The 16,580-nt window shown below is 40.8% G+C and overlaps 1 protein-coding gene across 1 annotated transcript; it reads right to left on the bottom strand.

Annotated features, from left to right (window-relative positions):
- Positions 1-3,666: 3,666 nt before the first annotated feature.
- Positions 3,667-14,655, bottom strand: ZFAND1 (zinc finger AN1-type containing 1). Its single transcript, XM_069959936.1, has 8 exons — positions 14,482-14,655; positions 11,271-11,313; positions 10,759-10,798; positions 8,915-9,042; positions 8,747-8,838; positions 7,833-7,954; positions 4,857-5,012; positions 3,667-3,911 (listed from the first exon to the last, which is right to left on the bottom strand). Exons 1-8 carry the CDS (start codon positions 14,534-14,536, stop codon positions 3,741-3,743), a joined length of 807 nt encoding a protein of 268 aa, XP_069816037.1. The 5' UTR covers positions 14,537-14,655; the 3' UTR covers positions 3,667-3,740.
- Between the last annotated feature and the right edge of the window lie 1,925 nt (positions 14,656-16,580).

The raw sequence follows: 16,580 nt of genomic DNA, 5'->3' as shown, positions 1-16,580 counted from the left end.
TTTCCTCCTGACGGGTTCTAGCACTGCATGCTAGCTGACGTTACTTGCTGACTTGGAACACTCTTTCTGTGCGTCTTTTTCTCTCCAACTCCTCATTAGAAGATGACCCAAGACTCCTCCCACAAGGAACTAACCTCCTTTTATAGAGAAAAAGACGAAGATAGGATAGAAGAAGGAGGGAACCAACCTGCACCTGTGATTGGACATAAGAATAACATGTGACAGAAAATATTTAACCCAGTAAATTCCTTCAGCTATGCAGAACATAAGGCATATGAAAACACAGTAGTGACACCTAGTGGGGGAAAACACAGAATACACTATATAGATCCCACTGACTATATCCCACTGTGAGAACCTGATACCAATTACTTTACTGGGACACTACACAGTTACATCCAGTGACTCACAGGGGGTGTCTTCTCTGATCAGTCGTTCACTTTTTCTCTCCATTCTGCCTGGGCCATGAATCCTCTGTCCAGAATTTGCCAGAGAAACATTTAAGGCTACTTGCTCCAGCACATCATGGTTAGATCCCCTGTCCCCCTATATAGCAGTCTGGCCCCTCTGTGAAGCCCTTATATAGTAGGTGGCCCCTTTTGTGCAGTCTTCATATAGTAGGTGCCCCCCCTTCTGTGCCATCTCCTATAGTAATACTCCCCCTGGCCCCTATAGTTAGTAGCCCCCTCTATGCAGACCCCTATTGTAATGGCCCCCCTTGTGCTCTACTTATAGTAATGCCCCCCTGTGTGTTCCCCTATCGTAATGGCCCCCTTTGTGCTCTACTTTAGTAATGCCCCCTGTGTGCTCCTCTTTTAGTAATGCCACCATGTGCTCCCCTTATGGTAATGCCCCCTCCCCATATTAATGCTGCTTTCCTATAGTAATGCCCCCTCCGCATGTGCTCTACCCATAGTAAAGCCCCCCTCGCACATCAGAAACAAACTAACCTAATGCAGGCTCAACCACAGCAACATCTCTCCCCGTGCAACTCTCTTCTCCTTTCCTCCGGCACAGACATATTGTTGGAGACGCTGTCTGTGCCAGAAGTCCAGCCAGCCAGCGTACAAATATATGAATGGTGCGCTCACCCAGGATAGGTGGCCCTGCAGCCGTCAGCAGCGCAGTATCACCAGCTCACTGACAAATGCTGATCTCCAGTTTTCCTCCAAACTAGCCGCTCAGCCAGTCAGCGACTACAGAAATGTCCCGCCTCAATCACTGACTGGCTTATTGGGCATTTCTGTGGTTGGTGCTTTGGGGGCACAGGGACATACCTCCATTAAGCCTAATATATAATAGTAATATTGAGAAAGTGTTTCTTCTGAAGATATCTGTAAACATATAACACATATAACTGGAGATAAACTTTCATCTAAAGTAACTAAACCAACGTAATATATCATATATGTGGATTTAACATGATGAGACTGCTGCAAGCATACATTCCATTCATAACATATCGAGGCCCGGACTTGATTTTAACACAGGGAACAAAACACCTATAGGAAAACAAAGTCTGGGAAAGGAGTGAGGGAAGAGAAGCCAAGATATTTACATTTATATACCACCGCCTAATATTGTGTAGTGACTAGAGATGAACGCACTTAGGGACCTATTTTACAGTAACGATAATCGGCCGAATTGGCCCCATTTGGCCCGATTCGGCCGATTATCGTTCGGTGAAATAGACAGAACGATCAGCCGATGATTGTGTCAACGGCTGATCGTTCATTTAGGGCCAGACCTAAAATCATCGTTCCCCCACCGCGCATCGCTACGGTTGAATAGTGGTGCACGGCGGGCGACCGACGATTTGACAAGCAGCAGCATCATACATTACCTGTCCAGGCTTCTTCTCCGCGCTGTCTTCATCCCCGGGTCCCGCGCGCTCTATCATCAGAATGGCCGGTCAGCCCCGGGGCCCCGGGACCGCCGCGGCCTGTGATTGGCTGAGTGTGGCCTGTCAGCTGACCGGCCATTCTGAAGTTAGAGCGCGGGACTCGGGGATGAAGAAAGCGTGGAGAAGAAGCCTGGACAGGTAATGTATGATGCTGCAAGGGCTGCAAGGACATCGGTAACGATGTCCCTGCAGCCCTCGCTCAACGATCATCGGGCCGTGGAATAGGCACAGTAAACGAGGGGCGATCTAGCAGATCGCCGCTCGTTTACATCGTTGATCGGGCCCTCCTCGGCCCATGGAATAGGACCCTTACAGTAAGTCCCGGTCTGTATGAACCCGAACACTCAACATTTGACTTCCACTGGAGAAGATGGATGTCCTAGGGCTGCCTAGAAAACAATGATACAGTGATAGATATAGCCACAGGAGACCTATATTTTCTAGGCAGCCCTAGGAATGCATCCATCTTCTCCAGGTGGCGGGAGGTAAATGCTGAGTGTTCAGGTTCATGCAAACCCGGACTTACTTTAGGTTTGCTCATCTCTAGTAGTCACCCTCATCCACCCAAAACTGGATCTCCACAAGACATTTAAAGGTGGCCTGTGGTATCTGGCACCAAGAATCTTTAGCGGGCATTCGCACACATCCGCAATTTTGTGGACGTTACAGACAGGGAAGGCAAGTACTTGCCTCCCCCAAGGAATTAGATATACCATAGAAGACAGTAATAATAGTCATAAAGAGAATAAAAAAATAGAAAAACAGTGATGTTACCAAGAAATGGATGTCCCTCACAAATTGATGAGGAAAGAAGAAAATTGGTTTGGGGCTGCCAAGAGGCCTACAGCAACATTAAAGGAGCTGCAGGAATTTCTGGCAAGTACAGGTTATGTACTGCATGTGACAACAATCTTCCTTATTCTTCATATGTCTGGACTGTGGGGTAGGGTGACGAGATGGAAGTCTTTCATTACAAAGAAAAAAAATCCAAGCCGTTTATGTTTTTCAAAACTCTACACTGAGACTGCCAAACGCATGTGGGAAAACGAATTATGGCCTGATATCAATTTTTGGCTATAATTCCATAAAAAAATGGTTGGCACACAGCCAACACTATCCATCACCAAAAGAAAACCATACCCACAATGCCACATGGTGGAGGTAGCAATATGCTTTTTTCTCCATCTAGAACTGGGACTATAGTCAAGGTGGAGGGAATTATGAGCAGTTCTAAATAAAAGTACACAATAAGAAAAAGTGATCAGCACTACAGTATCCTGAGGTATGGGGAAAAGTTATAGGTGGTGCTAACTTCTCCAAGCAATGTCCATAAATGCTAACAATGAAGAAAAAAAGAAGACTCAATCACCATTAAAATCTTCCTTTATTCAGTCCACATGATAAAATTAGTCCATCCTTATAGCTGTTTCGTGCTAATCACAGCACTTCTTCTGACGTCAGAGGAAGTGCTGTGATTAGCACGAAACCGCTTTTTTTCTACTTCATTGTTGGCATCTAAATAAAAGTATATTTTGGCACAATAACTTCAGATCTAGACTAAAAAGCTAAAATTTAAGAGGAATTTGACCCTTCCGCATGACAATGACACAAAGCATACCTCCACATCAACAAAAGAACAGCTTCATCAGGAGTAGATATGTCTGAAATGGCCAGTCAGAGCCCAGATCTGAATCCATATGAAAGAATATGAAATTGTATGCCCCCATCTGTGATGCCCCACATATAGACCAAGAGACACAATAAAAAAAACAAAGAAAATATTTATTATACTGAACACAAGAATCTATATAAAATGCATATATTTATTACTATGGCACTATGATAAATACACACTGGTATCCTCAATTTCATTGCACTCATTATCCAGATACTCAATAATAATATTTCCTCCATTGTATAAAGGATTTTCTGTACTAGACAGCCACGTCTCCAGAGAGCTGTCCATTGGTAGAGCCGCACCTGTCTCTGCATGGCACACTCTCAGCTTCTGTAAGACAAAGATGGCGCACAATGTTATTATGGCCTGCCATGTAGAGAGCAGAACTTTATAGTATAGCTTTTATTCTATAAGAAAATGTATAATGCTACTGCTGAGACAGACAGGGGTTTTTCCCTCCCTCTACCTTCCTCCATTGCTTTTTAGGTAAATGCCAGTCTTGTATAAATTGGACATTTATCAGGCAGAAAGTGACAGGTATGAAGCTGAGATCTCATTACACTATAACTTGTATGGGACCAAAGTGGTAAGCTCCACATGGAATTATGGGAAAAAGATATGCAAAGCAGCTTCCTGACACCACCTTTTGGAAATAGCTTCCCCTTAAAGGGGTTATCCAGGATTTAAAAAAAAAAAAAAAAAAAGCTACTTTCTTGCAAAACTGTGCCACCCCTTTCCTCAGGTTGTGTGTGATATTATAATTCACTTCAATGGAACCAAGCTGCAGACCCACATCCAAACTGAGAAAAAGAGTCATGCTGTCTCTGGAAGAAAGCGGCCATGTTTTTCTAAGCCTGGACAACCCATTGATTCCCCAGTGATCAGTGTTTATCTAGAATATGACTGGGGATTTAATAAGCCAGAAGGGGAAGTTACCCATTTGTAGAAAGCTATAAGGGGAAAGGTGGTGTCAGAGAGCTGCTTTACATATTGATCTCCCCATATAACCCCTATTAAGTGGGAACAGCCAGAAAGCAGAAGAAAGGGGGGTAGTCAGGTTACCTTACACTTTAGGCAGACATTTTTGGCTTACTCTCTTTCTGCAATCATCAAGATAAAGAAATAAGGGAGGAAAATTTCTATCATATGATATTGACAAGAAGGTACATGTCACACCTGAATAACTGTGAACCATCTATAACACAGTCCTATGTATACAATGAGGAATACTTGGCACAGGACAGACTATGCACTGACTAGGGAACATGGACGTACCTTGGCAGTGGCCTTATTATTGTCATTTTTCAGGCTTACTATAGAAGCTGCATAGTCAACAACTTTTCCAATACTCCACTTCTTACAGAAGAACATGGGCTTGCTTTTCTCCTTTCCACCCTTAGGCAAGTATGTTTGAAAGTAGATTCTTTCTAACTGAAATATACAAAGACTGAAAAGATTAATGGAAAGTGCTTGGAGAAGACATCTGAAATAGACTATGAGCCCTCCAGTGTAGCACCTGAGCCATGAGCCCTCCAGTGTACCTGTAGTATATACCATAATCACATCACATACCTGTAGTATATACCATAATCACATCACACACCTGTAGTATATACCATAATCACATCACATACCTGTAGTATATACCATAATCACATCACATACCTGTAGTATATACCATAATCACATCACATACCTGTAGTATATACCATAATCACATCACATACCTGTAGTATATACCATAATCACATCACATACCTGTAGTATATACCATAATCACATCACATACCTGTAGTATATACCATAATCACATCACATACCTGTAGTATATACCATAATCACATCACACACCTGTAGTATATACCATAATCACATCACATACCTGTAGTATATACCATAATCACATCACATACCTGTAGTATATACCATAATCACATCACATACCTGTAGTATATACCAAAATCACATCACACACCTGTAGTATATACCATAATCACATCACATACCTGTAGTATATACCATAATCACATCACATACCTGTAGTATATACCATAATCACATCACACACCTGTAGTATATACCATAATCACATCCTATACCTGTAGTATATACCATAATCACATCACATACCTGTAGTATATACCATAATCACATCACACACCTGTAGTATATACCATAAGCACATCACACACCTGTAGTATATACCATAAGCACATCACACACTTGTAGTATATACCATAATCACATCACATACCTGTAGTATATACCATAAGCACATCACACACTTGTAGTATATACCATAATCACATCACACACCTGTAGTATATACCATAATCACATCACATACCTGTAGTATATACCATAATCACATCACATACCTGTAGTATATACCATAATCACATCACACACCTGTAGTATATACCATAATCACATCACACACTTGTAGTATATACCATAATCACATCACATACCTGTAGTATATACCATAATCACATCACACACCTGTAGTATATACCATAATCACATCACATACCTGTAGTATATACCATAAGCACATCACACACTTGTAGTATATACCATAATCACATCCTATACCTGTAGTATATACCATAATCACATCACACACTTGTAGTATATACCATAATCACATCACACACCTGTAGTATATACCATAATCACATCACATACCTGTAGTATATACCATAATCACATCACACACTTGTAGTATATACCATAATCACATCACATACCTGTAGTATATACCATAATCACATCACATACCTGTAGTATATACCATAATCACATCACACACTTGTAGTATATACCATAATCACATCATATACCTGTAGTATATACCATAATCACATGACACACCTGTAGTATATACCATAATCACATCACATACCTGTAGTATATACCATAATCACATCACACACCTGTAGTATATACCATAAACACATGACATACCTGTAGTATATACCATAATCACATCACACACCTGTAGTATATACCATAATCACATCACATACCTGTAGTATATACCATAATCACATCACATACCTGTAGTTTATACCATAAGCACATCACACACTTGTAGTATATACCATAATCACATCCTATACCTGTAGTATATGCCATATTCACATCCTATACCTGTAGTATATGCTATAAGCACATCACATACCTATAGAGCATACCGTAATCACATTGCATACCCATGGAACATACAGTAATGACATCACATACCCATGGAACATACAGTAATGACATCACATACCCATAGAACATACAGTAATGACATCACATAGCTATAGAACATACAGTAATGACATCACATACCCATAGAACATACAGTAATGACATCACATAGCTATAGAACATACAGTAATCACATTACATACCCATAGAACATACAGTAATCACATATCCATAGAACATACAGTAATCACATCATATACCTGTAGAACATACCATAATGCAGAGGCATCAAACATTATCCAAGTTGTGTCAGGAACATATTACACATATTTCAGAAATTATTTTATATGCTGTAATGATTTAGTCATAAACTAGTATCAGAGTTTTCCTTGAAATTGGACTAAAGAAAAAAATAGACAGAGGTCTGTCTTACATAAGTGGATGATACACATGAGGTAGAGTATGTGGCAAGACAGAATTACTAGAATGCTATGTCACTCTTCTGCTCTGATTACACATCACATATGTGCCGATCCTGAAAAACACATGTCAGCGCCCTCTGGTGGCTGCTCATATGTATCTCGCAAAAATAGTTGCCCTCATATGGCTCATAACTTTTTTTTCTTTTCTGTTGACAGAGCCCTTATAGGGACTTGTTTTTGGCACAATTACTTTCAGATTTCATTTATTTTAATTTATATAACTTTTTTATTCCTGTTTTTGGGTGGTGGGATAAACAAAAAGGGCTAAATTGGCATTGTTCTTTTGGCTTCCTTTTTTTTTAAAAACATATAGGACTACAGACTATACAGGGTATATACCAGTAATAATTTTATAGTATGTTATGTATGTGATAATACCAATTATGTGTTTTTTGTCAGTAATAAAACATTGTATAGAGGAAAGACACACTATACAACTATAACACTTGGCCGTACCATATGTGGTTATATAATGGCAAAAAAGTGCACAACTGAAACTGGTATACAGGGGAAAAGACATATTAAAAAAGTGTGAAAAAGTCAGAAATGATAAATTCCTTTATATTCTTACCTGAGGCAATGATTTATCTCCCATTGCATGTAGCTTCAGCTTCATCAGCGCCACCTTTGCTGCAGTCTCTGCGTTCTTTGCCCCTCTGCGCACTTTATTAGGAGGCGCGGACTTTTTGGAATCTGAAAATCATTCATGTTATATGGTAAGAAATAGATATTATACAGGGGCAGCAGAAAGTAAGTAACACAATATGAAACAAGCATAAAAAACAGTCGCACAGGCATGGGATCTATGAAACCAAGTCACTTTCCTATCAATGAGTGCTAAATTAAAAACTTTTTGAAAACTAAAGGGGTACTCCAGTGAAATTTTGTTTCTTTTAAATCAACTGGTGTCAGAAAGTTATATAGATTTGTAATTTACTTCTATTTAAAAATCTCTTATCAGCTGCTGTGTGACCTGCAGGAAGTTCATTCTCTCCAGTCTGACACAGTGCTCTCTGCTGCCACCTCTGTCCAAAGCAGGGCAGCTTTTCTATGGAGATTTGCTACTGCTCTGGACAGTTCCTGACATGGACAGAGGTGGCAGCAGAGAGCACTGCGTCAGACTGAAAAGAATGCACCACTTCCTGCAGGACATAAAGCAGCTGATAAGTACTGGAAGACTGATATTTTTAAACAGAAGTAATTTACAAATCTATATAACTTTCTGACACCGGTTGATCTGAAGGAAAAATAAAATTTTACTGGAGTACGCCTTTAACAAAAATTGTGTTCATATTTGGAGATTTGTTACAGAAATTTTCCATAAATGCAAAAATCCTTGCTGCTGAAACATCTCCAGTCATATAGTATAGGCTTTTTATGTTGAGAGGTTTCTGCCACGTGTGAACACACCCTGTGGTACCGGCCTGTACATTGTAGCTATCTTGGTGCCATTCACCATCCCAGTGGTCTTACACACTTACATACCCACAATCTCTTTCACCAGCTGCTGGGTTGCACACATCCTTGGCTTTGGGGTCTCCAGTTTCTCACACTGATGGTCTGGCTGGTGCCGATGCCTGGATAACACAGAGGACGCCATATAAAACACAACACAGCGAGAGGGTGCAGCTATATGTATGAGACAAAACAAACCTCAAGCAGAAATGTTTTGTGCAGAACGGACATAAAACCTCCACCAATTCCTTTCCACTGCAGCCGGTGTAGGAACAGGGGTACTGTGTGCTGCCCCCGGACTGTGCACCTCTACTGGCAGCAGGTACCTGGAAGATACACCATGTATTACAGTATATGTAGGAGATACATCATGTGTTACAGTATATGTAGGAGATACACCATGTGTTACAGTATATGTAGAAGATACATCATGTATTACAGTATATGTAGGAGATACACCATGTGTTACAGTATATGTAGAAGATACATCATGGATTACAGTATATGTAGGAGATACATCATGTGTTACAGTATATGTAGGAGATACATCATGTGTTACAGTATATACAGAAGATACATCATGTGTCACAGTATATATGGAAGATACATCATGTGTTACAGTATATACAGAAGATACATCATGTGTCACAGTATATATGGAAGATACATTATGTGTTACAGTATATGTAGAAGATATACCATGTGTTACAGTATGTATAGAAGATACACCATGTGTTACAGTATATAAAGAAGAATAGAAGATACATAATGTGTTACAGTATAGAAGATACATCATGTGTTACAGTATATATAGAAGATACACCATGTGTTACAGTATATGTAGAAGATACATAATGTGTTACAGTATATATAGAAGATACACCATGTGTCACAGTATATGTAGGAAATACACCATGTGCTCCAGTATATATAGAAGATACATCATGTGCTCCAGTTTATATAGAAGATATATCATGTGTTCTAAATTATAAAGGAGACACATCATGTGTTCCAGTATATGTAGAAGATACATCACGTGTTCCAGTATATATAGAAGATACATCATGTGCTCCAGTATATATAGAAGATACATCATGTGCTCCAGTATATATAGAAGATACATCATGAGCTCCAGTATATGTAGAAGATATACCATGTGTTACAGTATATATAGAAGATACACCATGTGCTCCAGTATATATAGAAGATACATCATATGCTCCAGTATATATATATATAGAATCATATAATCATAATCATGTGTTCTAAATTATAAAGGAGACACATCATGTGTTCCAGAATATAAAGGAGATACACCATGTGTTACAGTATATGTGGAAGATACACCATGTGTTACAGTATATATAGAAGATACATCACACAAAGAAAAATGTGTTGAACGGCACTGTGGCTCTATGGCTCAAGATCGGGTGCTCAGTCTCCCGGTCCCAGACCCAGGTCCCGGCGATACAAGAAATGTAGAGATGAGGCGGCACTCCAGATATAAGTGAATAAAAAGTGGTTTGGTTTATTCACCCAACATGCAACGTTTCAATCTACTCAATGAGATCTTTGTCAAGCACTGCTTGACAAAGATCTCATTGAGTAGATTGAAACGTTGCATGTTGGGTGAATAAACCAAACCACTTTTTATTCACTTATATCTGGAGTGCCGCCTCATCTCTACATTTCTTAGAAGATATATCATGTGCTACAGTATATATATATATATATATATATATATATATATATATATATGATACATTATGTGCTCCAGTATATGTAGAAGATACATCATGTGTTACAGTATATATAGAAGATACATGTGTTACAATGTATGTAGAAGATACATCATGTGTTACAGTATATATATATAGAAGATACATCATTTGTTACAGTATACATAGAAGATACACTGCAGGTGGATGAGCACTGCAGAAGTCATTAGTCACCATGTTATTGTCATGTGTCTTGTTTATCATGTCCAAAACTGAAAAACAAAAACAATAACCACACCCATTGTCCTAGATATCTTCACTTACCTCAGGGCAGCCATGGGAATCCCTGCTTCTATGTGTGAGGCTAAAAAACAAAACAAGTACCATTGCTCATATACAGTATATATGATGTAATGCAAACACATAGTTGACAAATATGTCTGGAATATTTTGTAGGCAAAAACTAATATACATCTCATGGCTGTCAGGGTGACATGTAACAGAGATTTTACCACTCTGCCAGTCAGTGACTGGGGCGGGGCACAGCTGGACTCACTGATTGGCAGAGCGGGCAATCCACCAGCCAGGTCGGTATTCCCCCCCCCTCCCCGAGTCCTGACAACATTGCCATTGGGGGGACAATGAGTCCTGGCAGGAGTCCGGGAGCCTGTGATGTTGTGCTTAGGGGAAATGAGGAGAGGTAAGTAGCACTTATTTATTATGTCCCCCCTCCCTGCGTGCTGGAAAATTAATATTTTCACCGACTTCAAGAAAAAAAAATCAGATGACTTGCAAAACAGGGTAATTCTCAAACCTGTATAGAGAAATAGACTCACCAGAAGACTCCTGAGCAGCCATCACACACAAAGGGAAGAAAATCTACAAAACAACACAGTGAGAACACGTTAAATGGTAATCCACTCTGAATGATTATATAGAGGTTACAAGTAGTGATGGGAAATCAAGTTCATTTGGGGACTAGGGTCCATTTACACAGAAAGATTATCTGACAGATTATCTGCCAAAGATTTGAAGCCAAAGCCAGGAATGGATTTGAAAAGAGGAGAAATCTCAGGCTTTTCTTTGTGACCTGATCTCTGTTTATAGTCTGTTTCTGGCTTTGGCTTCAAATCTTTGGCAGATAGTCTTTCTGTGTAAATGGACCCTTACCACTAGATCTAGTTCATTAGGCGTAGTTCAGAAGATTGTTTAGTTTTTTAGTTCATTATGTCTCCGGATCTGGGACACAGAGAAGATCTGCTTCTAGTGACTTCTTATCAATTACACTCAGAGCTTTCAGTACCGGCTGCTTACATGAAATATAATTTGGTAAAATGATGACATTTCAATAATTATGATTTTTGTTAATGCAATCAATTATATAACAAGCTCATAGTGTCAGGCTCAACTCTGCAAAATGGTCAGTTTATAGGCTAATAGACAAAGGACCCAAAATCTGAGGATGTTACCATTTTTTTATTCTGCTTTTAAAACTTTATTGCATTTTTTTAAATCCAAAAACCCTGCTATAAAAATGCTATAAATCAGCTGGGAGCCAATAAAGTAATATGAGATGTCATACCCACATTCATACCTGTCATACCCACATGGTACTTTTATTATTGCCATTTTTTGGCTCAGTGATAGTTTTTCAGAATAATGGCACACTTTGGCTTAGGTTTCTGTAAATGACAGAAAAAAACATTGCTACAGTATAGGCTCTAGCGTGGCTGAGGAGCCTCATAGGTGATGGAGATACATGGTAGAGAATAGAGAAGTACAGTACGGGCTCCATCATGTCTGTAGCTTACAGCTCTGTGTCCTGAGGAGCCTCATAGGTGATGGAGATACATGGTAGAGAATAGAGAAGTACAGTACGGGCTCCATCATGTCTGTAGCTTACAGCTCTGTGTCCTGAGGAGCCTCATAGGTGATGGAGATACATGGTAGAGAATAGAGAGGTACAGTACTGGCTCCATCATGTCTGTAGCTTACTGCTCTTTGTCCTGAGGAGCCTCATAGGTGATGGAGATACATGGTAGAGAATAGAGAGGTATAGTACAGTCTCCATCATGGCTGCAGCTTACGGCTCTGTGTCTGACTCCTGAGGAGCCTCATAGGTGATGGATCATGATGTAATCTGTGAACTAACTGAGCTATTGAACTCAATGTGCCAGGAGAATGAATCAGGAGAGTCTAGTTCACTTACATACATATGACTGTGCTCAACAGTGACACCAATTGTGGTTGCAGGTACTGACTCATGCGGAATGTAGGAGGGAGCTGATAAGCAGCAAAGCTGCAAGTAGCATACAGTATATAGCACAGAGTGAGGATACAGGAGCCAGTGGTGGTAACAAGAGGACTATCGCAGCAGGTGAGCTGGATGAACATTCTCTCACACATGGGATCTCTAGTGCAGTCTCATAGTTTCTATTAGATTAGTATATTCTGGCATGTGCTGTGTCTTATTACTTTCTTTTTCCAGCATGGAGGACTGAAATGTACTTGCTTGGGAGTGTGACAGTGATGGAGCTGGAGCTGCTGTGCTGGACTCTCTGCCTTAGTTCATGATAAACTAATCTTTGCCAGGGAAGAAAACTTGATCATTTAGTTCACTTTGAAGATTAGTTCATTTTGAACTGTTCATTCACAAAGTGTCACTTAAAAAATACTTTGATATATTTTTGACTGTTGTGTAATTTCACATTGTGTTCCCCATTGATATAGATTTGTGTTTATATAATTTCACAGGAAACAAACAACAGATGAAAGTCACCACGAGATGTAGCTTAACGGGGGATTCTGGGGAAAAAGTAAGTTTTCCTCTGGATAGTGGATGCACTGGATAGTGGAAAAGTAGGAGATTGCTAGGGTGGGGGTCCGAGCTCTGAACCCTCCCCTCTGGCGATCTCCGTATAGGACCCCGCCGGCTCTAATCTGAATAGAGCCCCAGGTGGGCACGCGACCTACGACTCTATTCATTCCTATGGAGCGACAAAAAGAGACGAGTACAGTGCTCTTGCGGCATATTCAGATTTTTCCGTCCCTCCATAGGAATGAATAGAGCGCTGGGGCACGTGCCGACCTGGGGCTCTATTCATAACATAGATGATGGGGTCCGATACGGAGATTGCCGGGGGGGTCAGGGATAAGACCTCCCGCAATCTCCTATTTTTCCCATATCCACAGTTAAAGTAAATTTTTCCTGGAATACCCCTTTAGGGTAGCTTCACACGTACTGTATCGCTGCTGATTTTACGCAAGAAAATCGCAGATCCGCCCCTGCGATTTTAGGTGCAGAAAAATCGCATGAATTGACCTGCGTATTATGTGCGTAATTTACGCTACATTTTTTATATATACATAATACGCAGGTCAATTCATGTGATTTTTCTGCATCTAAAATCGCAGGGGCGAATCTGCGATTTTCTTGCGTTTTTGCGTGCGTAAAAACAGCAGCGATACGGTACGTGTGAAGCTACCCTCAGGGTGCGTTCACACGTACAGGATCTGCAGCAGATTTGATGGCGCAGATTTGAAGTTGCAGATTCAAGGCAAAGTAACTCTGGGCCATCAAATCTGCTGTGGATCCTGTACGTGTGAACGCACCCTTAAGGCGTCAGTCCTATATAAAGCTGTAATCATACTGTGTGTAACATATATATATGTGTGTGTGTGTGTATATATATATATATATATATATATATATATATATCTGAAGTGTATCACAGTCTCACTACTAACTGATACAGCAGGGGGCGCTGTGGTATATGATAGCATCCCTTTCTCCATGTTTGCCAATGTATACCACAGACTTTGCATTGTATTATGCCTGTACAGACCCTAAGAGCTCCACCAGGGAGTGAAGCGCACAGCTGCGACCTTCTCCCTCTATGTCTAATGATTTAAACTGCTCCTTCTGAAAAGATACAAGACTATACCAATGTGTGTAATCTACTCCTATAGTGACACATAGACACATTCCCTCCTCTGTTTATAACCATTTCAGTCAGTACAGACTATGCATGATACTGTATATATTACCCAGCTGCCCGCAGTGCTCCACATCACAGTGCTGCCCGATCTCCAGCTCTGCCATGATTATCTGATCCACAGGTAACTATACAGGAAGCCAATGAGTAGCACCAGGAGAATCTGATGGCGATCTCTATGTACAGTGATCAGTGGGGAACAGCTCGCTTTCCTGTTGTCATGTTGTCTGAGACGCTTTGTTATGACGTCATCACCAGGCGATCTTAGGATAGGTCTATCTAAGGCACAGCCACATTCCGGCACAGGGTTAGAGTTGGTGTGGGGCTCCCCCTGGTGGGTAGATGACGGTTGTGCAGGGTATTTCGCGCTGTATACAGATGTAGATGGTTTCAGTACATCCAGAATAGAAAGAAGTTTCTATCACACGTTTGGATAGCTGTCCTCGTATGTAATATACATATATCATCTTACAGGCATGAATATTTAGGCTGTCAGGAGTGGGGGTCCTAGGTACAGCAGGGATAGGCATGTAGTACAGCTCATCCTGCTCAGATACACCTGTTCCTATTACTTCTCTTGGACAAATCCCACCTCTTTAATTTCCCTGTTCTTCCCTCCTCCTCTCCCTCTTCTGAGAGCCCTTTTCTGTCCTTTAAGACTCATATGAGAGTGTATTGTTTGTAGGAGAAATTGTACTTTAACATTTTACCATATACTGTACCGAGAAACCACAAGAGAAAAATGTATATCATGCTCAGATCTGCAGACATGGACAGATTTGTAGATAAAACTAATTACACCACTTAAACGATGGCTGTTTGCAAAGTTATAAAATCACACTTTCCTTCCAAGTGTCATAGATGGAATACTGAGCTGCAGCATGCATGCCTCATCCCTCTCTCTCCCCCACCCCTCCCTACCCTGTATGATTGATGTGCACTATTTCTGAACATCAGTCATGCAGAGCAGGAAGGGGTGGGGAGGGGGAAGACATGCATGCTGCTGCTCAGCACCATCTTTATGACATATGAGCTTGGAAGCAAAACATGATTTTATATATGCACAAGCCAAAAAATGGCTGCACATCACACCCATGGCTGACACGAAAGCTTATTCAGCTACATTTAAAACCAACATCAGAAGTTAGTATATAATTTGGCCAAACCATATTGCCTCATGTACCACGTGCAGGTCTTCTGATACACATGAGTCCCTAACCAAAAAACATCACTGTGCTGGTCAGCGACCACAATCCCCGCAAAGCGTGCGCATACAGAGAAGTGGGGCCACGGAATGGCCCTGCAACCCCATCGTCACAGGACCAGACCCTAAAGGGCCCCCGCCGACCCCGCAGGCGCCACCGAACATGATTTTATAACTGTGCAAACAGCCGTCATCTAATAGACTGGTAACATATGTTTTATCTCACTGCTATCATCTGCTGTCTGCCCATGTCTGCCACTCTGAGCATAATGTACAGCTGACAGATTCCCTTTAATGAACAGTTCAAAAGTCTTGATAAAGTGATAAAATTTAACATTTTTAACATATGTTATAACAATAAGAAGCCATGGGTAAAGTTATTAAAGAGAAACCATCAGCAGATTAGAAGCGTCTAACCTGCTAGTATGTTCCTATTGTGCAGGGGGAGCTGAGGATGAAGGTAGGTTTCTTATATCTATCATCTGCGCCTTTCACGTTCTATTAGGAGTTTAATATTTATGCTAATTAGACATTTTGGTGCACTGGGGCAGGACTACCACACCCAGTGCACCAATTCACTCCCCGGTTGGCTGGCCCCTTCGATTGAATATTAGTGCAGTAAGTCAGCTGGCCGGGGGTGGGTGGGTGCACTGGGTGTGGTAGTCCCGCCCCCAGTGCACCAAAACGTCTAATTAGCATAAATACTAAACTCATAACATCATGTAAACAGCACTGAGAATGAGGTTAAGAAACATACCTTCATTCTTGAACCCAGAAAAAAAGACAAATTTGGTCAGCTCTCCTAGAACACCATTCACACTAGGCAGGAGCAAACACACAAAAACACAGAAAAATGCAACAGCCCACCGCAATGGCAAGACACAGACCACTACAGACATGAAAATAGTTAAAAGCAGCCCCCCCCCAACTGCTAAAAAAAAATTCCC

This window comes from Dendropsophus ebraccatus, chromosome 2 (assembly GCF_027789765.1).
Source record: "Dendropsophus ebraccatus isolate aDenEbr1 chromosome 2, aDenEbr1.pat, whole genome shotgun sequence".
Taxonomy (NCBI): domain Eukaryota; kingdom Metazoa; phylum Chordata; class Amphibia; order Anura; family Hylidae; genus Dendropsophus; species Dendropsophus ebraccatus.
This window is presented reverse-complemented; position numbering and strand designations above follow the sequence as displayed.

Coding starts and splice junctions, on each gene's coding strand:
- ZFAND1 (XM_069959936.1), bottom strand. CDS start 14,536: ATGGCAGAGCTGGAGATCGGGCAGCACTGTGATGTGGAGCACTGCGGG. Junction 11,314..14,481: donor GGAGCACTGCGGGCAGCTGG/GTAATATATACA, acceptor GTTGTTTTGTAG/ATTTTCTTCCCTTTGTGTGT. Junction 5,013..7,832: donor GAGATAAATCATTGCCTCAG/GTAAGAATATAA, acceptor TGTATATTTCAG/TTAGAAAGAATCTACTTTCA.